Source organism: Echeneis naucrates, chromosome 24 (genome assembly GCF_900963305.1).
Source record: "Echeneis naucrates chromosome 24, fEcheNa1.1, whole genome shotgun sequence".
Classification (NCBI taxonomy): Eukaryota; Metazoa; Chordata; class Actinopteri; order Carangiformes; family Echeneidae; genus Echeneis; species Echeneis naucrates.
The window spans coordinates 1,515,851-1,543,094 of record NC_042534.1 but is presented as its reverse complement, the minus strand read 5'-3'; the positions used below and the strand labels follow the sequence as shown (position 1 = coordinate 1,543,094).

Sequence of the window (27,244 nt, the reverse complement as noted above, 5' to 3'; positions counted from 1 at the left end):
GTCGCCAGAGAGAGGAAAATTGAGTTTTATATAAATCCGTGATGAGCAGAGAAAAAATCTTTGATGTTCAACCTTCTCATCCACGTTCTACTTGTCCCAACACACTTTAATGTGATGTATAGATGACTTTTGGCTGTATAAAGAAGTGTCTCTTCAGTTTGAGACAAGGCTGTTTGAGTCCCTTTGATTTCTGACCTTGTATTTCCATGAGGCACTTTTTGTTCAGTTGCCGAGTTGAGGATGATGAAGTTGGATGTGTCGAGACCAGCCGGTACGATCATCTGCCTGGTGCAGAGCCGAGTCTTTCCTACACATCCACACAGACTATAAACTGGACCTGCAGCTGCAGGAGTCCACGTTCACAGGTGTCCTGGGATGAGCTGAAGCTGTAAATCTCTGCCTCTGAGCTTCCTGCTTCAAAGAGCCACTTCCTGTCTGTTGGAGCTGCCGTTGGCCGCCGGAGGAATGATGGCAGCTGCTGGCGTGGCCTTCTTGATGGAGGTGAGGCGGATGTGGGAGGTGCTGTGCAGGTAGCTAGGCTGCCGCTCAGGCCGCTGACCTCGACCACACCGCAGCTGGCTGAGGAGGAAGAAGAAAGAAGAAACTGAAGTCAGGAGAGATATTTTATAGATTTATCAGTCAGAAACTTTTTCATGATGTATACTCATGAAAAGACACAATTCTAGTCTTCGCAATAGCAGCATCGACCATAGAAATGCCGTGGAGGGGGGCGCGGTTGGAAAGTTGTCTACCGCCTCATTGATTTAGAAAATATTACACAAATTCTCAAATAAAATTATAAGATAATAAAAAAGATTAACAAGTCAAATGTCATCAGTTGGGTATAAAAGATGGTAATAAAAGCAATCAAAGGAAAAGGTTGAATTGATGCAATTCAACAATTAGTTTTTCAAAATCTTCCAAATCTGAAGAAATGAAGGGAAATGTGGATCATTAACCTTATCGGTACAAAAAGCTCTCAGAAATAATAAATAATACACTTTAATAGAGGGGATCATGATACGTACTTCTCTTCTTAAATGGATATTTTATTTGCCAACATTTTCTCTGTTGCTTTTGAGGCGTCACAACTTGAAATCTGACCCAAATGAAAGTGTAAAGCTCGTCCCCGGGTGACTGTTGCTGACTGACAGTCAGACAGGATTGTGTTTCCATCCTGCCGGCCTCGAGTAATGAGAAGTTGCGGGATGTTCAGTCGAAGTGGGAACACTCCAACTGAGATTTAGAGCAACGCCAAGAACGTGGTTGTTACGTTTTGCCAGGAGTTTCATCGTGAGAAATTATGAATCTGAATCTGAGCGCTCGGAGTCATACAAATGTTCAGCCTTCAGGGAAGATTTGATCATTCTGTATGGAGAATAACAAACACATCAGCAATGCCAACACAGAGCCAGCAGCCTGTCAGAGCTGAAGCCAGGTCTCATCTGTCTGCAGGCTTCCCATCATCTCCATCTCTTATTTACTTGCATTATATCCACTCAACATCGTCATAAAGAATTGTTCAAACGTTCGCCTTCGTTTTCCATCTTTTTTACGATGCGAGCAGTAAATCTAAGCAGTGTTGTCTTTCCTGTCTCTCCTTCCTCTCTCTGTCTGACCGAAATGTGGAGCGGCAACACTTCACTGCTCAGCAGCTCTAAATATTCAAGTATTAAAAGACATTCATCACTTTGAAAATATGGACTTGAACCCGACTTGGTACCAACATCATCTACAATAAGAAAGAATCAGCTGACGTACTGTCGTGGCCAAGTTACAAACTTCTGATCATTGATTTAACAAAGATTTTATGAATTTGTTAAAAGAAGCCAAACGGCAGTTTCCAAAATCTAACACATGTAAGTATTTACTATAAATAGTCCCGAACAAACACATCATTTTCTCCCCTGATAAAATCTGAAGATGAAGAAGATTGATGAGCAATTATGTTTTTAATTAAATTTTATACGAGAATAGAATTTGAAGGTTTGCATGTTCAAAAGTACTCAGAGCCACACAGAGTGTCGTCAACATGTTAATAATTCAGCCCTTTGTGGTACAAACAGAGCGTGGGGACTTACAAGCATTGTCACGAATTGTTATTGTAATCAAGACTGTTAGGAAGTGAAGGCTAAGTTGGGAGCTAAAGGTTAGACTGATACATGGCCACATAAAGTGGAAACCTTTCCTGCGCTCTTTCTGTTCTCCTGCGCCTCGAGTTATGTCAGAAACCTGTCGTCATGGAAAGGTGTCACACAAAGACCTGTTGAAGTGCCGGCGGAAGCTCTCGCTGAGCAGGTAGAGGGCAAAGGGGTTGACGCAGGAGGAGGAGAAGCTGAGGACTCGGGCCAGCAGCGTGATGACCATGTGGGCCAGCGACAGATCCATCTGGTGGTAGTTGAAGGAGCGGTACATGTAGAGCACATGGTTGGGGAACCAGCACAGGGCGAACAGACCCACGAACACCAGCACGATCTTGGCCAGGCGCTTCCTCGTCTCCATCTGCAGGGGAGGAGGGAAAAGGAGAGATCGTCACCTGGATCGTCACCCTAACCCTAACCCTGAATGACTTTTCTGTTCAGTTTGGCAAAATACCAGAAACCCAATGTGACCAATGGCTTTGAAACATATTTTACACCCAGAAAATGTAATCATGCCAGACAGGAATGAGAGTTTGACTCCTTCAGGGACCGACTTGCTAAAAGCTTCTTCTAAACGTCCAGCAGTATGATGAAACTGATGGAAACAGGAGCTTTTTCCGAGTTTAAAGGGAACACAGTAAAATATGAGGAGTCTGACTTTGTTAGTTAATGAGATGGTAAGAGACATGAAGAAAAGGTCAGCTTTGTTGGCCTGCACTTCTCACAGGTCAGCCATCTCTTTGTGTAAACATCCAGCTCTACAAAAACACTCAATAATATGTGTTGTGTCTCACCGTCCTCGTACTTCTACAGACATTATAGTTTCGGGGTATGAATTAAACCCTGAGGAGCTCATTAGACCTTCTCAACCAAAACATGAAGAGAAATAAAAAATCAGCTCCACAGCACAAACGTATATTGTCGGCACGTAAAGCTGCAGGGAGCGCTCGGTGGACGGGAGCTTTTTCCCTGCGGTGTTGGGAAAGTTTCCTTCCTCCTCACCTGCATCTATCTGTTATGTTTGTGAAGAACGGTGAAGTTTGAAACAAATGCATAGTTTGTGAGGTGAAACCAACTAGTGCTGTGTAATTTTAATGTTCAGGACTGGAAGCATCTGAGTTTGAGCTCTTTAACAGTCTGAAAACATACAAACTTGCCCTGACAGGTCTGCAGTCCATCACAGAGAGAGACACAGACCAACAACCACTCAGACCGACGGACAGTTTAGAGTCACCAATGAACCCAAACGGGATGTCAGTGGAGGCCCCAGGCCGGGAATTGAACTCACAACCTTCTTGCTGTGAGGCAACGCTAATCTCTATTCCACCGTCAAATGTCATAAAATGGATTAGGTTTCACCTGACCACATTATGTAAAACAGACACGTCCAAAACACAAAAACAGGCAGCAGCTCTGCCGCCCTCCGACTTTTTGACCCTCGCAGCGACCCTTACCGGCCATTTTCTAAAATGGCGACTGTAACAAAAACAGAAAAGTTAGGTACTCCCTGATACTCCCAGGACAGTAAAGGGCAGGAGTATTTTTTCCACTGATTTCCACAAAAACGGTTTTTTTTCCCAATTTAGTGACAGACTGCGGCTGTTTTTGAGGCGCTAATGTCAAAGAGGCACCAACCGTCGGAACAAGCTAACGCTAACCGCGAGCTAACAGCTAAACACGGAAGCTGTTTAAATTCCATTTAATACCACAAAGTCGACATCAATTCCTAAAAACGACTGTTGATGGAAGGTTGATTTATGAAAGACTGTGGAGAATATCTGTCCGGAGAGGAAGCAGGAGTTAACACGAATGTGACTCAAGCTCCCTCCAAACAAGAGGAACGGATTTCTATTTCTGTTTTGGAATAACAACAGAGGGATTATTTCGGATGGAGCACCTCATCAATCATCAGTCATCGACCCTGATCTGTTGAAGTCAACGAAGAAGGAGGTAAATATATTCAAGAACACCTTAAACATGATAGACTATTGCATTCTAGTGAAAGTCCTGCTTTTAAATAATGTCAGACATTTTCACACAAACAAATCTGCCCCTTGGACACCGCCTGCTTTACTTCTTTGGGATGTGTGTATTTCCTAAACATTTTCAACAATCAAACTAAAAGACTGTTCTCATTGCTGATGAACAGAGGATCAGTGTAAAGTGTTTCCTTTCTGGATCTTTACTGCTTCACTGAGTCTGTTTTCTGTATTAAATGTTGCTGAAGAATCCAGGATAAAGTGTTCCACTTTGTCAGACGTTTATTCTGCCATTTCAAACGTTGACCACACAAGTGCCACACCATCCAAAGGTTCATTTACACACAATCTGCGGATTATGAGATTTCAGTGCAAAATTGAATCAGGGGAGATTACATTTGTAGAAGTTAACGCTTCACACACTCTTTAATTTATTTGATTCTGTTTAAGAGAAAATCACAGCTGAGCATCATTCAGTTTTAAGAGCAGACCACCTTGAAAGACTAGAAACAGTAAATTAGAGGCAAAAAAAGGAGAGGAAAAGTTAACAAGCAGGAAACTCTGCTGATTACGGAGTAGGGATCATCTCTGCGCTGCCGGCTTGCTGCCTCTGATTTGTGTTTGCTCTGGTGTTCTGCCAGCAGTAGGCAGGAGTTTGGCCTCCTTCCTAATATCCTCTTAGGCACCTGCAGCTCCAGGCCAAAACTCATCTGCAAGGGTGGATTATGTGAATGTGTGCAAGCGTGCCTTTGCTTAACTAACTGCCGCTTCCATGGCTGTGTGTGTTCAGATCTCCGTAATAGAGTTTCTCCACCACACATCGTTGATAAATCCCCGGAGCGCCTCAGTAGAGCCACTAACTGTTGCCTTTGTCACAGAGCAGGATGCCTGCAAACTCTCCTGGGAGCTTCTATTAAAGGGTCGTGCGAGACAGATCAACGAGTGCAGCCAGCCATCGAGTTGTCACATTTCTATTACACTCCCGATGTTGAAACAATGCAGGAATGTGGCGCAATCAATCCTTCACTTCTTCTCCTGCTGCAGCTTAAATACAGCCAATCAATTGTTCATGATGTCTCCCGTCATGCACAAGTGCAAATGCAAATCTCTATTCTGAGAATTTTATGCAGCCAACTGTGAAAATGGTGAATGGTGATGGTTGAAGATATTACAGAAGCAGCTGTATCCACATCTTCCAGTAATGGTGAAAGTTGAAATAAAATGGAGTAAGATGATCTCTAACTGCAGGGAGGAAGTGAAACTGAACAGAAGAAGAAAATATGGTTATCTACAGGTGAAACAGGCGTTTTGATATATTGAAGCTAAAATAGATTTTAATTAGACCAAGCCCTTGATATTGATAATCCAAAGTGTCACTTTCTTCTACAGCTTCTAAATTAGCTTTAAGTGTGTGTCACGGAAATCTCACCTTATCAAAAATGGGATCTTTAACATCTCAACAAATGATCGAAATCAGTATCCACGTCCCTAAACCGGCCATAAACAGAGAAGCTGTGTTCATATCAGCCGTTAATCCCCACGTGTGACAGTAACGGAAGTGACAGATACAGTAAAGCAAATCTGAAGCTGCACAGAAATAAAACTAACGATCACAGGTGTGTGCTAGGTGTGTTTTCAGGTTCAGCATCGATACATTCAGTGTGTGATCAGCAGGAACCTGAACAGACTGGACCACCACTGTTGGGTAGTTGCACAAGCTCAGACACATACAAAACAGTCATTTTCCTGCAGTTTGTTTCTGTAAACGCAGCTTCTTGCTGCAGGGTTTCATGAATAAACATGAACCCGTCATTGTTTTTGCCATCCGAAGAGAAAAAATGTCCGAATTAAACTTTCTGCTGAAATGAGCTTTTGCCTTTTTAATGTTGCCTTTGTTGTATGTTTGACTGTTGTTTGTGTTGCTGCTGTTTCAAACTGAAAAGAAAAATGTGCGTACTGCACTCAGAGACCTGTGAAACCCTTCTGCTGGTATGAGAAGCTGTGGGCTACTGAGTTAATGAATGAGTGAATGAATGAATGAATATGTAGCCTAGCTTCATTCAAAAATAGACACAATAAAATTATTATTTACGATCTATTTCATTTCCATTAATTTGTGCTTGTAAGATAATTTCTCTCCCATCATGAGCTGCAGGTGATGATAAAACTGTCCGCCCTGATTCACTTCTGGTTGAAATTTATTCTCGGTTGTGACATAAACGAGGAATAAACGTCTGCATTTTTATTTCTCATAACCTGGACCAGAGTTAGTTTTCTGAAGCTGATGCTGATGCTTCACACAGAGGAAGCTGGCCTTCCTCTGTCTGTGCTCACTGAATCTAAACTGCTTTCAAATGATTTGTCAGGCTTTCTTACTGCTGCTTCGTTTTCTCATTAACATTTATATTAGACAGATTCGGTAACAAGCTGTTTTTCTCCACTGTTTCATTTTGGTACACAGAGCCGCATTAAAGCCGATTTTCTCCGCAAAGATCCGAACATGCCCCATAAAATCAGTAAAATGAGATTAATTCAGTTGCTTGTTTGGTGTTTTGGTAGAAATCTGATGTTAAGGAGGTTTAGCTCAGTCAGTTTAGAGAAACGTTCTGAAGCTGCAGTGAAAACATTATTAAACAAAGAACACAGTCAAACCTGAGGCAAAAAAAACCGGCAGCTTTAAGGTGATTTGATAAATTTACTTCCTGTTAGTCACCACCTACATCAGGCTGAGGGGAGAGAAAGTGACGCAGCTGATGGACGTCAGGAAACTGTCAGTGCTGATGTTTTTGTTTGTTTGTTTTCTATTATTATCATTATTATTAAATGACCTCAGTGGACAGGATGTAATATCAGACTCTGCTCTCTGAGGACAAAAATTCATTCTCTTTTTTATCTTTTTATTTTTACAATTTTTCACTTTAACGTCAACAAATGAGCAAAGAGTTGTTGGGGGAGTGTTCTCAGTTTGAGCCCCAGGTCACAATCTTCCCTCATAACTCTCCTTTATTGTCATTTTTCACTATTATCTATGCTGAAAAATGAAAACAAAGCAAATGCAGGTTGATGGACAGAAGAAAAAGATTTTTCCATCACTGATGTGTGACTCATGTGGTTGTGCAGTTTATGAACCCTGATCTTCTTTCTATGTATATTTGTTGCTTTATTTAAACGTTGGCAGGGTGACAGAATATGAAGTTTCTCCAAATGTCTTTATTTGTTTTAGTTTTTTTCAGATAAACATGCAAGTGGGAAGAGTATCATTACATCCTGTCTGCTCTGTCTTTCGTGACTTTAATATACAACAGCAGCCTGAAGAAGCGGAACATTTATATCTCGAATCTAAAAATGCAGAAGTTGAGATATATTTATAATACAGCACCATAATTACATATTCCTGCTGGCTGCAGCAGTAAAGGTTTAACAGTAACCAACATAAATCTCTGACATGACAGAGAGGAAAAAATATCAGAACAAACTCATAAAAATCACAGTCAGGTTTCAGTAATTAATGAGCATACTTGCAGGTGTGAGTTTATCAAACTCTTGTGGCAGACTTTATATTTGAGCATTTTACAGCACCTGACTCCCCCATCCCCCCTCCAACAGCAGTATACAAATAAAACTGAATTGGGTTGTCACATCTTCATTGAAATGAAGCGTCCACACTGTGTTTCAGCTTGTTCTGCTTATTTTCATGGAAAAATTAAGAAATGGAGGCATTTTCTTCCATTTACTTCAGTCAACTTACTTACATTTTCTTTTATCTTCCTTTATTCATTATTAATATCTTATTATGATTCTAATTATTATTCATTTAGTAATATACAAAGAGACTGAACAACAATAATTTGACAGAGATTTGGAGAAGACTTCTCACTGGCAGGTCAAGGTGTTAAATATCTGTCTATGTGACCTCTGCCCCCAAATCAGATCCTTTGTGTGCAGCAGTTTGTGTATTTGTGTAGCAGCGCCCTCTAATGAGCGACATTTAATGACTCACTGCTGTCGCTCAGACTGACAGCCTGCCTGTGATGCATTCAGGGAACGTCAGATTTCACCCCTTCACATCGGCTGCTTCTGAGGTATTGGATTTATCACACTTCCTGTCAGTGTTTCATGTCTTAAAAACCTTGTGCAGACCAGTTTCCTTTCTGTCTGCAGTGCGTTTTGTTGTTGTTGTTGTTGTTGTTGCTTCGGCGCCATCACCTGAAGCCGAACTACACGCAGTGAGAAGCTATTAGGCGGTTTCTGTCTCCCGTCATCTGCACGGGTACAACCATTTTTTGTCGCCTGGCGCCTACCAGTCAGCTGTCACTCCAAATAATTCAAACCTCACTGCCGCTGCACCGACTCTTCAGGAGCCGACAGAAACAAGACTGGCAGCGATTTAACTCTTGGTGGCCTGAAGCAAGTCTAACTCTGCTCCACCGTCTAATCGAAGCCTGGCTGCTAAAGGATCAACCCCTAATTATCTGATTAGAGAATTCCCCCTCCTTCCTTCCGCTCCTACTTTTTCAGGAATCCATTATGTTTTTCTGCCATTTGTCAAACCCGCAGATGGCTTCCTGTGTTTGTTTCAGATGTTGTCGATGGAAATAACAGCCTCTTGTCTGATCGATCTGTCGCAGGATTATAATTGTTTCTGTGTTGATTTCTATCAAAAGGACGGGGGATGGAGTCATTTGGTTTTTGTGTGGCTGTCAATCAGCTGCCAGCTGAAGAGGCTGATCGATAATGACACGCCGACAAAAATGTACTTTTCTGCTTTAACTTGTTAGTTAAAATTTTGTTGTTGTTCAAGTGCTTTTTACATTTTTTATTTAGTGACAGGCTGCCAGATTCGGTCAGAGAAAGGAAAATGGCCCTACTCGCGACTTGATTTATCACCTTCTCCTCCAAATCTTATTTCATCTTGGCCTTCATATTTTGGATTGTTTAACTCTTCTCATGTTTTATCTTCCATACAGCAGCTCATTGTGTTGCGGTGAGCGATGGGCTGCTCCTCTGCTGCTCTGTTACCATGTGGGTGAAATGCTTTATTCAGTTTTGAGGAAGAGCTGTAGGACTTTATTTCCTCTCCCAGCCTTTGATATTATTAACTTCAAACCTGAGGCGACATTCAGCTGCGTTTGCCCTCCAACATCGGCTAAATATCATAAATCCGCCTCGATCACTTTGTCTTTTTCAACATTGATGTGTGGACCGTTTTCTTTAAGCTCTAATGTTTTAATATTTTTCGCCGATCTCAAAAACAACTTTAAGTAACATTTTCTGACGGATGGTATGGAACAGAAGTGTATTTGTCCTTCGTCTGGCTTGTGTGTGTGTACCCTCTAATGTGTCTCCTATCTCTGTGAACGTAATGAATTGGCTGTGCCCTCAGATAAGGCAGAAGGCGTGTCTGGTATTGATGTGGGCGTCTAGAGTTAATGTCCAATTGGCTTTCAGACCTCGATAGATGAAGATACAGCGGTGTGTGAAGACGCTTCTTCAGCTGAGGAGATGGCGAAGAACGATTTGAATATAATGAGACAAATTAGACAATGGGACTCAGAGGGAGGACAACTTAGAGAGTCAAACTGATTTTCTGCATTAAATCTCTAATTAAAACTTGCCACCTCACACTTGGCCAAAAGTATCCGGACACCACAATAGTTTAAGAAAATGATGCTGGGAAGACGTTAAAAGACTGGAGCCATAAAACACACTGTAATTAGCAACTTATTGTGGAGAGGGATCAGGAAAATCATGTTGTAGTTGGTTGTTTTGAGTTTAAACACAGGAGTTGAGCTCCAGTAGATTTGCTTTGCTTTGCTTTGCTTTCATTTATTATTGAGATCTTTGTGCTTTTACATACAGACCTGCGACTGTCAACCAAAAGCCAAATCAAATGGTCTGTTTTCCTTTTACACTTTGTGCACGGGAACATAATCATATTAAACTACAAAGGTTCTTCCGTAAACTGCTTCTGTTCATCGTAACTACAACAGCGAGGGAAAAAGAGCAGTAAAGAAAGGGGTCCACATACTTTTGGCCCTGTGGCTGCTTGGCTGCTTGCTCTGGGGATGTAAACAAAACTAATTTCTTCAAGACACGTGATCTTTATAATAAAACTGAGAGCCCAGGAAAGACATGAACATCACGAACAGCAGCAATATCTGCATCTACAATATTGCTGGAACCTGAAGCCTGTTCGTTCTCACCAGCCGACCGACATAATGTGTTTTTCTGCTCTCTGACTGGTCCTCCTTTGATTCACTGTTTGTTCATCACAGAATTCTCCATTAACCCTGAGTTTGTGGAGGTTGACTTCACCGTCAGACCAAGCTGAAGCCGCACGCTCCTTTTATCAGGCTGAAATGACTTCCCCTTCAGTATTTATGTGTTTGTATGTCGGCACCTTCAGTTAATGAGCCCCAAGAAATAAAATGGAAGCCGTGAACCACAATAAACTCATGGGTGGTTGTCGTTGACTAAACTGACACAGTGGGTGCATCGAGTCAAATCCCAAGTCTGAAGTCTTGAGCTTCAGTTAAATTCTGACATCGGGACAAATTGTCAAGCTATTTGAAGTCCCATCAGTTAATTTGAGACGATCCAAGAATTTGCTCAAGTCAAAGTCAAACGTGGACCTGAAGTCATTTTAAAATGACACGTACACACGCAGGCCAATTCCAAAACCAGTCCCGAGTAATTTCAGAAAAACTGTCCAAGTTATCTGACTCTGACTAAAAATAAGTCATGTTTTCAGATCTGCGAATGAAATATCCTCCAGCTTTACAGCTTCAGTGACGCTCAGCGTTTGTGTTAGTAGGTTGTATATCTGGCTTTTTACAACAGGAAGGGCTCATGTCACTAAATCGACATCAAAATAAACGTCCTGCAGCGACTCCAGCAGGTTTCCCATTTAAATTAACAGTAAGAGTCACATTTGAAAGCTTGTAGCTTAAATCATTAAAAAGCTAATTGAAAACACTTGGAAACAATTAGTGACTATGAGAAGTCTGACTCACTACTGTAAACATGAACTCCGGGGATTACTGTCAAAGTGAAGCAGGGATTCCCAGCGCTGCTCATCCATCATTGATCAAGTACACCTGATCCGGCCTGCTACTGTTGTTGGGTCTTTAATAATTCAGCTCCCATCCCCGTGACCTCCCCTCCATCTGCGAAGATCAAGCCGCTGTAAAGTGATTACTCATGCCTGACACCATCCTGACTCAAGTATTTACTGAAAACCTCTGAAGGCCCCCGAGTGGGAGGTGTGGGTGCAAAAAGCATCGCGTCCGAGTCGATCTCCATTCAACTGAACATCAGCCTTTTCCTACAGAGTGAAATCCCACAGGGCCTTTAATTTTGTTTGACTTTGTGGTAGCTTTTCTTGCACACTTAGTCTTTGGGATTGAAAAGTGAAGTTTCAGAGAAACCAACAGGTCAGAGTCACATTGAATTCAACCCGAATCACTCACAAACTAAGTCAAACACTTCGTCACACTTTTCCCCGTTTCCATTAAAATTATAGCTCATAGCTCTTAGTTTGGCACATAAACACACTCATCAAGGCTCTGCTTTCATGAAAACTTCTTTCAACATACTGTTGATGATTTGTCTGTTATTTTTAATAAATGACTGTCTTTAGTATCGTTTGTGATGAAGTTTCTCACGAAGCCTGCACATTGGACTGAAAATTGGCCTTATAAGATAAGAAGTTTGGTTTTTTTAAGCTCTGGATCAGGGAGAGAAAAACTAAATCTGTCCATCAAAATGAATCTTCTTGTTTTTTTCCTAATAATTAGCTGTATGATTCTATTTTTATTTTTTATAATGATCGATATCCTTGATCGCTTGCTTTGCTGCTGTGAAAACACAGCGTGTGGAGGTTTTGACATAACGATTGAAGGTTTCCTCGTGACTTCTCTGCAGGTTTTTGTCTCTCTATTTTTCTCTTTTTGTGACAGAAAATGTGTATTGATTTGACTTGACAGGTAAACCAGCGACAGAGTAGCTGCTCAAGGCCAGTTTTCTGCTCCCCAGTGAATAATATCTGTCCAACTGAACCGACCTGAGTCTCTCCTGCTGTTACCGTCACAGATATTTTACAAAGCTTTTCTTTTTTCTTTTTTTTGTCTGTCTTCTTTTCATGTGATGTGTGAGAACATTCAAAAATGAATTTTATTCCTATAAAAAATATTGATTTATCAAATCAACATAAAGAATTTTTTTTTTCCCTTTCAGTCACAAGAGGATGACATGCACAGTTACCCTCATCACAAAAAACCTGTAACATTAAGATTTTCTTCTTACTGCCAAGAGCTCTCATAACATCTGTATTGCCTCAGTCGTTTTTGTGGACTCTTCCTAACATTTCCTATTTTTTTGTATCGGCCAAGCTGAGCAGTTCACAGTCGGCTCAGTTCATCCACCCACCCATCCATCCATCCATCCATGAGTCACCTGTCTCTTGGTGTGCTCGCTGACTTCCCCCGGCATGTCATGGGCGCTCTTGATTAGCGTGCGGGCGATGTGGTAATAGTACACAGAGATGATCGCCAGAGGAATCAGGAAGTAAACGAGGAAGATCATCACGGAGTGGATCTTTGGATGCATCTGATTGGACAGCGGATACGGCACGCAGTTCACAAAGGTGACGTTGGTGTTGTCACGGTGACCCTGAGAGACGGGAGGGGGCAAGACGGGCAGAAGATTAGGAAAAAACAACGGGATTTAAGAAAAAATAAGGAGAGGAGAGATGAGGAATGAAGGAGAAAAGGAGGTAGAACAGGGAGACTAAGTTATGGAGCAGAGAGGAGAGTGAAATCTTCATCCATAAATCTGACTTTAAAGACTTCATAGCCATCAGGGATGATGTTTGTCTGGAGGGAAACCCCCCATTAGAATTTATATGTAGTCAGCCATTACCGGCCTGGTTTTATTCACCTCCACGCTGTCTGTGGGCTGTGACCTTTTTATCTGCAGAATTATATACAGAGATGGAGACTCAGACAGACTTTTCCCTCCACAGCAGAGCAGCAGTCCACCCCAGGGTGGGAAATAACCCTTTATTTATACAGCCACTTTAAAAAGTCACTTAACAAAGGGCTGTAATGTTTCCGTTGAAGTGTTCTGCATTATTCTGTCTGTGTGTTCAGTTTTGGTTGGTCCTGATTGTATTTTAGGACTCTGGTTTTTGATGGCAGAGAATCTCAGTGTGTTTCTGGTGCTGCAGCTGTAATTGTTGTATTGTGTTGTCGCTGTGTGTCATACCTGCATGACAACAACTTGGGAGAATACGGCCTCAGGGACGGCGAGCAGGATGGACAGAATCCAGATAGAAACTGCTTTCAGACAAGTCCAGAAGACGGCGCTGGATGTCTGGATGTCCATCGGGTTCACTATGGCCTTGTACCTGTTGGACATAGAAATGTCTTTTAATGCTTTCACATTTTTTAGTTTGATTTAATCGACTGAGGACAAAAACTTTAAAGCAGAGTAACCAAAGAAAAGTTCCTCTCAAGTGTTTGGGTTGTTCTACAGCTGATCTGGAGTTTCTGTTCATTCTTTGGAGCAGTAATGATGAAAAATCAGCTCCAGAGTCTCTAATGCTCTAAATATCTGACTGTCCATGTCTCTCTGTCTTTATTCTGTCAGATATATTCCAAGAAAACAACTTGCACCCATGTCCAATCCATAAAGGCAAGCTGAGTTAATCTGAGTGAAGCAGAATATTTTAGACACTTGTTGGACCATATGGACAGTTTGCTCTTTAAAAATACAGAACCGAGGCTGCAGAGTTTTCTTTTGTCGTGATGTAATTTTGTGGTAATCTCCTGCAGAGCAGTGCAGAGCAGAGAGTTCGTACCCCGAAGTGTTACGTGATTTTAATACTCAGCATCTGTCTTGTTCCACTTCATCCATCGGCTGTGACACACCAGCCAATCAAACTGATGCTTCCACACCTCGATGGAATTATTTTGAAAGGATTTCTACTAAAATACTTTAGTTTGTGTTTGAATGGTGCTCAGGATGTTTTTGGAATGACTTTAATCATCTCTTGTGAGATGCAGTTAAAGCATCTGAGTGAAGCTGCTGCTGCTACATTTTCTCACATTTTATTTGCAGCCAACAGGAGAACAACATGCTGTAATCACACAATCAAAACACAATCCTATTGTAAGACAGAAAGCCCCAATGTTTTTTCAGCTCATTTGAATTATCATCAAACTTCAAAGTATTTATCCTGAGAATCTTCCTCTGCTGTACAGCTCCACCCTGCACATTTCCCAGTTTGTCCCATGCTGTATTAAATAATAATAATCACACTTTGACAAATGTTTTGTCAGACAGAGCTGATTGAGAGCTGATTGAGTTTAAAGTAGAGGCGGAAAATGTTTTGATTTTTGGAGGTATTGAAACTACAGTGGATCATTTCCGTTTGTCCAAAGTCCCTTTATTATTGATGAATTAGAAAACATCAACACAAAAGTGACTCAGTAAATCTTAAATTTCCATCCCATGATGGTGAAAAACTGACAATAGGTCACATTAGAGAATCTCCCGTACCGTCTCTGTCTGCACGTCAAAATAACAATAGATGTTTTGGCAAAGTTTCAATTGGGTTCTATAAATAAACACATTAAATTAGGCTTTTAAAAGGCTGCTGCTGTAGCCACCATATTAAAAGCCATAATGAAACAAAAGAATAATCACAGCTGAGGTTCTCTGGCCTGGAACCAAACACAAATCATTTTATAACGGCGCCATTTCTGTTAGCGAATGAGAAGCTCCATCAGCCATCGGACAGATCTGGCTGCACAGAGCAAACAATGAAGCTGCTTCGCTCTGATCAGAATTAATTGTTATGTGTAATCATGGAGCTGCATTTTAAATTCTTCGTTAGGTAGAGCAGATCAATGATTCAGCTGGATGGACAAACAGTGGAATACAGCCGTGTGTATGTGCTCAATAAGAGCTTTGAATTTAGTCCCTGAAATATATATAGATATAAACTTTAAACTGAGGGATGCAGGACAACACAAAATTGGACAATAGTCCAACAGAGTCTTGATTTCTGCTGCAACTTTCAGTTTGCATCCCTCTGGTCTCGTATCATTTTGGTGGATGGAGTTGGGGATGTTTTGGGGGAACTGTCTGAACTTTTCCAGTTTGTTGATCATCATCAGAAATGAGAGATGTTTTAAATACGATACACACACAATTCATCATCTTTACCACATAAGTGTAACTGGACTGGTGTACTGCAGAGTCACCGCTCTCTCCTGGCTCTACAGCTGTCTCAGTGTTCGTGCTAGTCCGACAAAATTGTGACTTTTTCCTTCATTTGCAGATGTTTTAATCCGTCCCACACAAACCTGCTCTCTGTCCAGGCTTTTATCTGGGACTGTTTTCAGCAGAGGATTAATCCACGTTTGGTGCATAATGAGTTTTTGTTTTCCAGTGAGACAGTGAGGCTCACTGATTTGTCTTAAATATTTCATGGAAACTGTGGAGACAGATCTGACCAGAAAATATTCACGGTCATTTGTGGTTTTGATATTTTCGTGGAATTTGTTGAAGCCCTTTGGGATGTTTGTTTTCGATTTTAAAAGCTCAGTCAGAAGTTGTGGCCTCGGGCCTTTGAGAAGACTGAGGGCAGCGCCTTTCACTCCCCCCACTTCACCACGAGTCAAATGTCTTTGGATAATTAATCTGCAACTTTCCAAACAAACATGAGCAGCTCTGGGAACTTCAGGCTGCCTGTCTTGGTTTTCAGCCAGCTATCATTTTCTCTCGCTGGAGATGAAGACAAAAAATTGTTTTCAGGCATTAACTCTTTCATTCCTGACACAGAGTTGGTGAAAACACAAAAAAATACAGGACAGAATATGTGAATGTGAATCCTTATCATTGAGATAAATAATGAATGAAATTAGCTTTGACGCTGCTGTCTGTTTTATTAAAACGCAGGTGAAACCAGAAATATCTCCCCTTCAGCCAGCGCTGAATTCTTCAGGGCAGATCTTGTGCTTTTGCGGTAATCGAGCTCATAGAAGACTGAGGCTGCTGAAGGAAACTAAGGCAGTGGAGTATTTAAATCTGTGCTTTTTCTGCTGAGCTTAAACGCTGAAAATGTTGAAAACAGTTGAGCTCCTGTCTGCAGTAACAGATGAGCAGGAACAAACACTTCCTGCTCCTACACACACCAGCATTTGTGTATAAATACAAAATGGAGCCTCCTTCCTCGCAGTGATGCTTGTGTCGGATTGTCAGGATGTTGATGTGTGTTTACGAGACTCCGACTAATTCCAGAGCCGCTCGGTTTCACTTCTACACCTCGTGTTTCCACCGGGATCTGTTGAACTCGAAATATACGCACAATCACTAAGTCATGAAGCTGGGCAGCAGTTCACCCTCTGACAGAAAAGTCTGTGTCTCACCTTCTGGTTTATTGATGTGATGATCCATTGATTATTTATGTCACGTAGGAGCTATAAGTTTCAAACTTTGTCCTCAGGCTGTAAATTTTTGGCACATAAACTTCTGGGTGAGTCAGGGATGCAGAACTTTTTTTTCTTTTAAGGTGGTGATATGGAGTTTGGAGCAAGCAGCTACAGAAGAGTCAGAGCAACAAGATAAACAGAGGCAGCAAAAGATGATCCAAGTTTGACATTAAGCCCTTCAGAGTGTGTGTTTTCTTTAACAGAGTTGAAAATGGCACACAGTTCAGACTGTTCTCTGTGATAGAGGACAGGCGCTCAGAGAAAGGAAATGGAAAAGCAGACATTGAATCTGTCCACGGGGACGGATGGATTCAATGAGTGAGACGTCTGACTCACTCTGAAACAGCAGGTTCATCGATGACATGATCCAATTAAAGGGCTGAAAGAGCCGCACTTCCTCTTTAACACCACCGAGGTGACCGAGGTTTTCTCAGATATGACCGAATCACTTCCTTATGGAAGCTGTTTTTTTTTTTTTTTTTGTCTTGCAGCATCTACCACTTCATCTTCAGACAGCCGGAGGCGACACAACAATCCGAGCAAGACAGTAGCTCCACTGCAGCTTTTTCAACACCATCACAGTCTGTGGTGGTGCATATGGCCATCATGGCTGCTCCCACTTTTATTCTTTTCTTTTTAATTATTGTTCATCTCTCAGCACGTGGAGAAAATCATTTTCTTGAATCTGTGGCCATAGTGATCAAACCCCGGGGCTGGTGAGTCAGAAATCTACCCAGAGACCGAAGTGGACCAGTGGAGCTGATTTCCACGAATGTTACAGCTTTTCTGTTTTTTTTTAATGTAACTGAAACAGAAACATGGAAACCTTCAGGGATTGAAAAAGAACACGTCAGGTGTAATTTAAAAGAAAGACTAAAGATCAGAATGACAAACGCAGGATGACTCCTGCAGCAGAAGTGACGTCTGTCTGCTTGGTCCATCTCATTGATTGCTCATTAACGTCAATCCCTTTCCCTCTTCTCGTCTAATTGCCTCGTATTCATTCCACTTCCCTTCGTTCTTTAATTCTTCAGTTTCTCTCCCACTCATTTCCTCTCATCTCTGCTGAGCGTCCTTTACCTATTAGAATAAGACATCCTCCTTTATTATCAGCCTTCTTTGGGCGACAGGGCGGCAGAAGTTCTCCTCCCTCCACAGACCTCTTGCTGCTGATGCCTTAGAGGCAGAGCTGAAAGAAAAACTCCTTGTGAACGGAGCTTTAGAAAAAAAATCCTTATTGTCCCACCTCGGGCTTTGGTTGCTTTTCCAGCCCACTTTCTATCACACCAACACGCCTCGGGGCTGCGGGAATATTTAATTCTCTCTGTTGTCAGGATGTCGTGACTGCTGATCCCTGATTTGCATGTTGTCTGAGATAAGTTTTGTGTTTTTAGCTGTGGTGCATTTAGACGCCTTTACTAGATGGAATTATCTATCTTCATTTTGTCTTTGGTTAAAAAGGCTGAAAGTTTCTAAAGCTGCCAGCGTGGAATAGTCACGTTTGCTCATATCTTGAATTAGCCATGCAGCTTCCTGTCCCAGTTTGACTGCGTCGGCGCTGAAGGTTTGACCACAAGCAGTCGGCTCAGTGTGTGTTCGTGCATACGCTTGGGTCAACACTGTGCATCATCTTGATGGGAAGGAATTTGGTTACAGAAGCCACTCCAATCATTATGCTAATTATGCATTAGTCTGGTTACGCTTATTAAGGACCTTCGGGCGAGTTCTGAGCCGTTATGGTCTCGTTAGTGGCTTTCAGTCTTGTTAGAGGCTCATTAGAGGCCATCAGGTTCAGTCACACAGCCGGATTGCTGCCCAAAGCTGCGTGATCAGGAAATGAGTTTCCTGTTAACAAGCTGATCACTGTGCTTCGGAGGACGATGACGCTGTCTGTTGGTAAACAAGGTGGCCCGCCAAGTGGGAAGAGGAGGCCCCACGGTGCCGCTGAGCTCTGCAGCTGCCACACGTCACAGAGCAGAAGCACAACTTCTACATGTTTGATCTACATGGAGGATCCTGATCAGAAGTCTGAAACAAACCAAAGTGTCAAAGATCAAACCAGGTAGTATCTGATTTATCACCATCTACAACAGACTCCAAAAGGGTCCACGAGCAGGACACAAGACCTTCAAGGAAAGGGACAGTGTCCCTTTTTCAGTTTGTATAATCTAACGTTGTCCTCCTCAAAGATTAACAGCAGCATCTCCGGCTTCAGATCTTTCTCCTTTCTCTACAAATCCACTCTCAGGAAGATCATTTACCTTCCTTGATACACATCTCAGGGTTAATTGCAACTCTCCTCTCTGTGGAGACACTAACATTCATATGTATTAGAGAAGAAGCCTGTCAGCCTAAGTGCAGGCAGCCGTTATTGTTGGCATCACTTAAAAACTCACAGCAAGCAACGTCCTCCAGGGTAAACATCAGTGAGCTGCTGAACTGTTGTGCTTGATGTTGCTGCCGCTAATTGATAGAAATCTCCATTCCAGACCAAATATTTGTCTTTTTTATTTGAGTATTTATGGATGTACAAAACATTAAGTCCACGATACGACAGGTTAAACAGAGGAAGTCTCCTTCTGCCGTGCTCCAAGCAGCCTGCTGCTGCTTAAATGTAGAGCTGATTGTGTTTCCTTTGGTCCTTGCAGGAAAAGGTCAAACTGCGGATTTAAAGTGGAATCCAGTGGCATGCTGAAGGCTTCAGCTGCATGCATGACACATGACGCCCTGACCTTTAACTTCACCGCAGCAAACAGCGGACACTCAGTTTTTCTCCTGAGGTCTCTGCTCTCTGACTTTGACAGCTGATTCCATCTCTGCAACAAGATGTGATGAAGGAAGGAAACTATCATACAGGAGGTCAACATGTTTTGCCCGAATTAAATTCAATATCAACCTTCACACAAATCCCATAAACTGCTTTTCAATGTGACGCCTTCCTTTGAAAAAAGTTCTGACTGATACATGATGAGGGAATGATTATGAACAGGAAACTTTGTAGTTCAGTTTCTTTGCTGATGCATCCATCCAACCCAACAACGACGTTCTGTAAGAACATCAGCTGACTTCCAGCTGTGCGTTTCGCTTTTTTCATCTGTTGTGGGTGTTGTTGGAAAGAAGCCGCAAATTCCAATGTGTGTTTACTCAACACGACAGCATGAAAGATCTACGCAATCAGCACAGGTTTAAAGCGGGAACCCAAGATTAGAGCCGACAACTCGGTGTCCAAGCCCGCATGACGTCAAATCAATTTAATGAAATCCCACCAAAGCTTTGCTGAGATGTGAAGTCCGGAAATTTCTCCAGGAGAAGAGACAACCTGAAAACATCATGCTGCAAGCGCAGAGGTCAAACAAACTCTGCTCGTCCCTCACTGACGCTTGATCAGCTTATTACTGAGAACACACAGAAATGAATTAGTCCATTCGACTGAATGTCAGCACCATTAACCACTCTCTTCTATCTGTCACACGGAAATTAAACAAAACAAAATGTGACGATGAACCCCGTTAGACACACACGCTGATTCCTCTCGCTGTCTCTCCCTGATGTGTGAATCTTTCCTGCTTCGCGTGAGTTTGGATTTACAGTCCACAGCTGTTTGTGACTGAAACACAGACATCAGGCCAAAATGTTCTAGCAGCTCACTGCTTACACTTCTGTTTTTGAGTTTTGTCAGGATTTCAGTGTAAATGATTCATTTTAAAGTGTTGGACCTTTAGCTAAACTCAATGCTTCGATTTGAAACTGTACTCCCCAGGCTGTTGCTGTCGTAGCACTGAATCCAGAGATTGGCTGTTTAATGAAGGAAGAAGCTGTGTAACCTGCCGAAGACGTTATAAAACCAGGACTGGTCCTGTAATCAGATCTGAGTGAGTTATGAAACATCCATTAAATTTAAATGTGTCATGACTTAATCCAGCGTGATTCATGCTCTAATGAACTCTTCCCCAAATTAATTTAGAATTTAAACGGATACTTTCATTTTGGTCTGAATGATAGTGAACCTGAATGCTGCAGCAGGCGATGATTTTTCATGCACCAGAACGGAAGCTGTGAGGTGAACGAACCACGACGGACGTCCTTCTTGTGTTATCAGGAAAAATGCCTCGAAGTCTTTTTAACAATCCTCTGCTGATAGCGTAACTCAATTTTCCCAAAAAGAAAGACAGAAAAAATCCAAACTGGGGTTTGAAGCTACTTTAAGTTCTTTATTGAGAAACCTGGATCAGGCCTTGAATTCTGTCATCTTTAAATTTGCTGGTTCAGACCTGAACCAGCAAAAAGTCATCGGCTGCTCGTTCATGGAGGTCTTACTGAGCAAAATGTCAATAAAACTGTCCAGATAATTGTCTTCGGGCCCTGAATGGACAGAAATTAGCATAATGTGGCATTAAAGCACCAGTTTGAATCACATGCTGCTGAACTTTTCACCTCGGCAGAAATCTAAATTGTTGTTGTTGCGTTAAAACGCTCGAAGCTCGTTCTCAGTCTTCACGGTCACTCCTGGTTGATTGCGCGCTAGACGAGTTCATCTGCCTTCCAAATGTCACGGCCAAATCAAATCCCACCTCACAAGCCCATTAGTCCACGTGGCGCCCTGAGGAACATCTGGCTGTCAGCTCCAGTTCGTGTCCCAAACTGCAACAAGGTTCTGGCATTTTCTTGTTTCCTCTCTTTTGTTTGTGCTTCTCTCCAGACGGAACTGACCTTGGACTTAAAGGCGAGAGGTCCTCACCCCGCATCGCTGTTTTATTTTAAGAAGGCGAGGGAGGCGCCATCAGACAGAACGCTTCCGAGAGAATAAGGCAGCTAATTGGTAAATGAGGCGTTTCGTGCGTCATCGGAGTTTGATTAGTTGTGAGAGACAAGACAGATTTTCTCCGAAGAACGGGGATCACCGGCCGGGAGTGATGGCACAACGAGCAGACAGGAAATGACATCTTTCATGGTGACAGCGGTAGAGGCAAAGAGGGAACACATTTTTGCATCTGAAGTGTTTGCAGAGTGTCAGCTGGTGAGTTGTAGCTGCCTGCAGACCCTGAGTCAGCTGAACCAACCCCCACCGCCCCCCCACCGCCCTGCCACGCCACCGACAGCATCAACAAACAAAGTCGTTGAGCTCTGAAGCTTCCTGAAAGGATGGCGGACACGGGGGGGTTTGGAGTCAGGCATCTCCTCTCACTGTAGCTCAGGTAACAGCCTGTCCAAGATCAGATCTGGGACTTTTCATCTTTTATTGACGGATGCAGCTTCACCTCCAAACTGAAATGTTTGTGGAAAGTTTTTTCTCCTCGGCTGTGGATCTGTGTCGACTCAACCTGTTTTCATCCGTCCAGAATCCATCACGTCACAGCCCAACAGGTCCCGGATCCTGAGGCAGATACTGATACTGACATGGAACATGTTTTAGTCAGAAGATGCATCATCTTTGGCATGTTTGTTCCCAAAGTCTGTTTATATAAGGATCATTGAATCAGCCACTCATTTATCACTAATGCATCAACTGAATGATGCTAAAACTGTTTCCTGACATCACTTTGCATTTTCTACAGTTACTTTATAAGTTCTTTGTTTCAGCCTGTCTGAGCTTCCTGAGGGACTTCAGGGAAGTCATCATCTGTGAGGTTGACGTCCCGTCCGGTGGGAACGTGGCGAGCCTGACAGGCTGACACCGTCTAACTGAGGTGACCTTAAGGTCCTGGCCATGCAACACACCCCCGTGGCTCTGTTCCATCATCCAGAGATTCAGCATAGTTAAAGTCAGCAGAAACACTAAATAAAGCAGCTTCACTTTAAAAGACACAGATTTCCTGATGCAGTTGGATGGACGGGGATCTGAGCTGGCTTTGCTTTTTTCCTCTGATGACTTAAGATCCTGTTGAAGAGTCTAAAATGATCAAAAATAGATCTGAATGGTGTGACTGAAAACGGAAGACGGGTAAAGTTTGAGCAAATGAAAGAGACATTTATGATGATTTAAATTATGGATTCACATTGGGGATAAGATAAAAATACAAATCAACCCTCTCTTTCTCTTTGTTCTCCTCTTTTCTGTAGCAGCACGCACACCGTCTGTTGATCAGTGTTGAAAGTCCTGAAGGAGCGACCGTGCAGAGCTGGACGGAGGTCCCTGAACGTGTCAGAGATCAGAAATGATTCATGCTGCTGTCAGTTTATTTCTACACATATCTGATAGAAGCTGGCTCATGATACCAGAGCTGGTTTTATTTTAACTGTCATGACCAAACCTTTGTTTGATTTGTGTTGATTCACCTTCTGCCTCTTTAACTCTTCCTGTCCTGATGCTGCACATTTTATGAGGTTAAAACAAGTTGGAGTCTTATCTCAGTGATGGGCCTCAACAAAACAGGTTTTTAAATGTTGTTAGTATTTTTAAAGATCGTTTCTTCCACAGAAATTTGACTGATCCACCGTAAAACCAGCTCTGATCTCTGAAACAGAACCAAGAAGAACCTTCCTACTTTAACTTCCAGTAAGCGTCTGAAAAGTAAAACCTCACTGCCCAGAAATGTCCTTTTCCCCCAAAGCACTTTTATAAAATATCTTTATTTCCAAAAGCTTCTCACGCTGTGATAATAACGACATTTGACGTCGTATTTCATCCTCTTGTATCTCACAGTATTTTTCCAATAATCCTGCAGAGCTTTATTTCCTGTCGCTGCTCGTCAGCTTTTCTCTCCTGCTGCTCTTCTCTCTTATCATCGGCGAACACGGCTTCCTTCCTTCAGACAGGAATGGACATTATCTAATACTAATCGATGCCACGCCACAAATCAGCTTAAGCAGCTGTAATGATGCCGCATCATACGTAAAGACTCCAGAGACTCTTTGTCTGCAGCCCTGAGTAAATCACAGATTCATCAGGCTGTCGTTTTAAAAACCAGAAATACCCAGAAGCCTCTTCACCTCTCCGAACCTCCAAACATCCACTGGGCACAAAACCAAGGCCTCATTCACATGAGATAACGCCTCATCATCATCATCCAAAGCCGTCGAAGACTAAACCTGAAGTGATGCCCTGCACTTTCCCACAATGCATCATATTCTACAAGATGGATTCACAGTGTGGTTTCTGTGCTGAACATGGAAAGGCTGAATTAAGAGAAGAAGAACCTTTAAATCATGTTTGCCATCAGGAGTCCTGAACATCTAAAGCACAATTCCAGTCAAGTCCTAAATGTGGGCTCGGACTGACGCTTCCATCTGTACAAATCTTTATTTCATGTTCTCTTCGTTCACTCTTAGATTCAGATGTTTTTCAGAGAAAACACATTTTATTTTTAGTGTTTCCATAAAAATGCTCCTACCTGTCCGCGCTCAGCGCCGTCAGGGTGAACACCGACACGCCGACCGAGGTGAGCTGGATGACGGGGATGAGCTTGCAGGCCGCCTCGCCGAACACCCACTCCTCGGAGAAGAAGCGGAAGGCGTCCACCGGCACGCAGGTGACCAGCAGCAGCAGGTCTCCGGCCGCCAGGCTGGAGATGAAGATGTTGGGCACGCTGCGCATGGCGCTGTTGGTGATGAAGATCTTCACCAGGGTGATGTTCCCCAGCAGACCCACCGTGATGATCAGGATGTACACCGAGGTCATGACGCAGCGCACCGCCAAGTACACCGCGTCCCCCCCGTCCGAGGACGGCCCCCACCAGGCGGGCTCCTCCCCGGTGGAGTTGGGGCTCGGGCCCGGGGCCGGAGCCGGGGGCAGGTCGGACAGAAAGTCGTCGTCGTCCATCGGACAGGAGACTTCTCTGCGCCGCGTAAAGACGCAGCGACAGCCGGAGACGAAGAAAGTTTTTCCACCAACTGACCGACTCAGACTGAAGACTGAGAGCCGACTGATGGGAGGAAAGGAGGGGAGACTACTGTTACACTGAAGCTCTCTGAGTGAGAGAGAGGAACACAGAAAGGATGGATGGATGGATGAAAAGACTAGATCAGTCAAAGATAAAGAGAAGAACACATTGATCTGATTGGTCAGTGATTGTTTTTATGTCCACACAGAGAGAGAGAGAGAGGCAGAGAGAGACTGGGGAGGATGGAGAGAGAGAGAGAGGCAGAGAGACTGGGGAGGATGGAGAGAGAGAGAGAGGGGCAGAGAGACTGGTGAGGATGGAGAGAGAGAGAGAGAGAGGCAGAGAGAGACTGGTGAGGATGGAGAGAGAGAGAGAGAGGCAGAGAGACTGGGGAGGATGGAGAGAGAGAGAGAGAGAGAGAGAGAGGCAGAGAGAGACTGGGGAGGATGGAGAGAGAGAGAGAGAAGCAGAGAGACTGGTGAGGATGGAGAGAGAGAGAGAGAGAGAGAGAAGCAGAGAGACTGGGGAGGATGGAGAGAGAGAGAGAGAGAGAGAGAGAGAGAGGGGCAGACAGACGGGAGGATGGAGAGAGAGAGAGAGAGAGAGGCAGAGAGACTGGTGAGGATGGAGAGAGAGAGAGAGAGAGGCAGAGAGACTAGGGAGGATGGAGAGAGAGAGAGAGAGAAGCAGAAACAGACTGGAGAGGATGGAGAGAGAGAGAGAGGCAGAGAGAGACTGGTGAGGATGGAGAGAGAGAGAAGCAGAAACAAACTGGGGAGGATGGAGAGAGAGAGAGAGAGAGAGAGAGGCAGAGAGACTGGTGAGGATGGAGAGAGAGAGAGAGGCAGAGAGACTGGGGAGGATGGAGAGAGAGAGAGAGAGAGAGAGAGAGGCAGAGAGACTGGGGAGGATGGAGAGAGAGAGAGAGAGAGAGGGGCAGAGAGACTGGGGAGGATGGGGGGTGTCTGACGTCAGCCTGACACAGGTATGTACTTGCACCTGAACGCAGCGCCACTGTCAGAGTGTAACACACCTGTTTGTAATCCTTCAGTTTTCCTTTAAGAGGTGACACCAAACTCAGCAGACGATGTCTGTTTGATAAATCGGAGGCTCTCTGACTCTTCAGCCATCACCGTTTCAGGGCAGTTAGCCATCAGCCTTAATGATGCGTTCACTCAGATTCAGGAAGAAGCCGACAGACACGGAGGAGTTCAGGAGGAACAGCCAGATAAAATTCAGCAGGAGCTTATCTCCTCCCAGCACCTGCAGCCGTTCACCTCTGTGAGCGAAATCAGCGTCTCATGAAGTGTCCAGGTTCCCACACGACTCGAACGCCTCCTGTGATCTGGTTTGTTTCCACCATGACACACACACACACACACACACACACACACACACACACCACTGGATCATCAAACCGGTGCACATCAGGACTCAGGCGGACCGGACCGGGTCTCACAGCAGGTCCTGGAGTCTCTCTGTCTCTGGTTCTGCAGACTCAGGGACTTTAAAGGTCCCTTTCTGGGGCCCTCCGTGTCCCCTGAGGCCTGAAGGCATTCTGTCAGAGCCATGTGACTGAAACTGTAGGTTTGTTTCTCCAGGTGTGATCACCTGGTCTCACCATGCTGCTTTTGTCCCACTCTGTCTTTGGTTCTGTCAGCTCCTGTCTGTGGAAACAGAGAGCAGATTTAAATCTGTTAATAACGATGATGACAGTGACAGTCTGTGTTCATTTAGTAAATTATGTTGTTGCTGCGGCTGATTCCTCTAACAGGTTTAAGGAGAGTGCAGATTTATTTTAAACGACACGATTAAAGGACAAAAAACTCACAAACATCCAAAAAGGGATTAATTTCAGCCATCAAGCGTGACGTAGTTAGGAAGGCCGTCACCGGAAGTGGTGTGGTTGGACCTTCGATGTAAAAGCATAACTCTGCTGCTGCTCCTGAGTTTGAACCTTCATCATCTTCCAGCTGACACGTCGCTGATGTGTAATTTCATCATGGAAACTGAAAAAGCCCTCAGAGGGCTTTTAAAGATGTCGTCCTCACTGTCACAGTTTAACACGTCCTCTCACGTTGCAGAGTTATTTCACCTTCATTTTAATCTTTTTCCGGCCTGTTCCGTTCACCTGTCCACTTTGAGGCCCCTTCTTTGTGTTCATTTAAAAACAAAAAGACACAGGAAGTGTGCCGGGCTGATTCCCTCGGACTTGACTCCGCGCTCTGTCCCGCAAAGTCCCGCAACTGGCGTGAGTTTGGGATCCCTGAGTGGAGCAAAGAGGGGGGAATGAACAGCACGCCGCCAGGATTACGGTTGGTGTGTGGACTTCCATTTTTATTTGACTGTTTCCAGTTTTGCTTTTCTGGATTTGAACTTTGATCGTTGGTTTCTTTCTGTGTTGGCGGCTCGCTGGTGGCCGAAGGACTGTTTGGGACAACAGCAGCTCCGTGAATGCTCTTCCAGAAGTATTTGCAGTGCAGGGTGTGTTGTCATCACTCTTGTTTTTGACTCTTATTATCATTATTATTATTATTTTCTGATAGATTTAGTCATATGTCCATGTTTTGTTTTGTTTTTAAAGACAAATAATAATAGAAGAAAACAAAAACAAACTCCATTCAAATAAAATAAATCAGTTTGTTTATTGTTGATAAAGTTTTTATGACCTTTGGAGCTGGATTCAGATACAGAAAGCCATTTGTTCTGAAGAAAGAATATTAAAATCTTAAATTTTAATGGAAGAAAAAGCCATTAAGTTCAGCTGAGCTCCCCCTGAGCCTTTACCTAACCAGCTGTATTGTGTT

At 43.3% G+C, this 27,244-nt stretch overlaps 1 protein-coding gene across 1 annotated transcript; it reads right to left on the bottom strand.

Annotated features, from left to right (window-relative positions):
• Positions 1-416: 416 nt before the first annotated feature.
• On the bottom strand, positions 417-25,994 carry nmbr (neuromedin B receptor). Its single transcript, XM_029497069.1, has 6 exons — positions 25,897-25,994; positions 23,949-24,479; positions 13,385-13,526; positions 12,575-12,790; positions 2,264-2,502; positions 417-579 (listed from the first exon to the last, which is right to left on the bottom strand). Exons 1-6 carry the CDS (start codon positions 25,992-25,994, stop codon positions 417-419), a joined length of 1,389 nt encoding a protein of 462 aa, XP_029352929.1.
• Between the last annotated feature and the right edge of the window lie 1,250 nt (positions 25,995-27,244).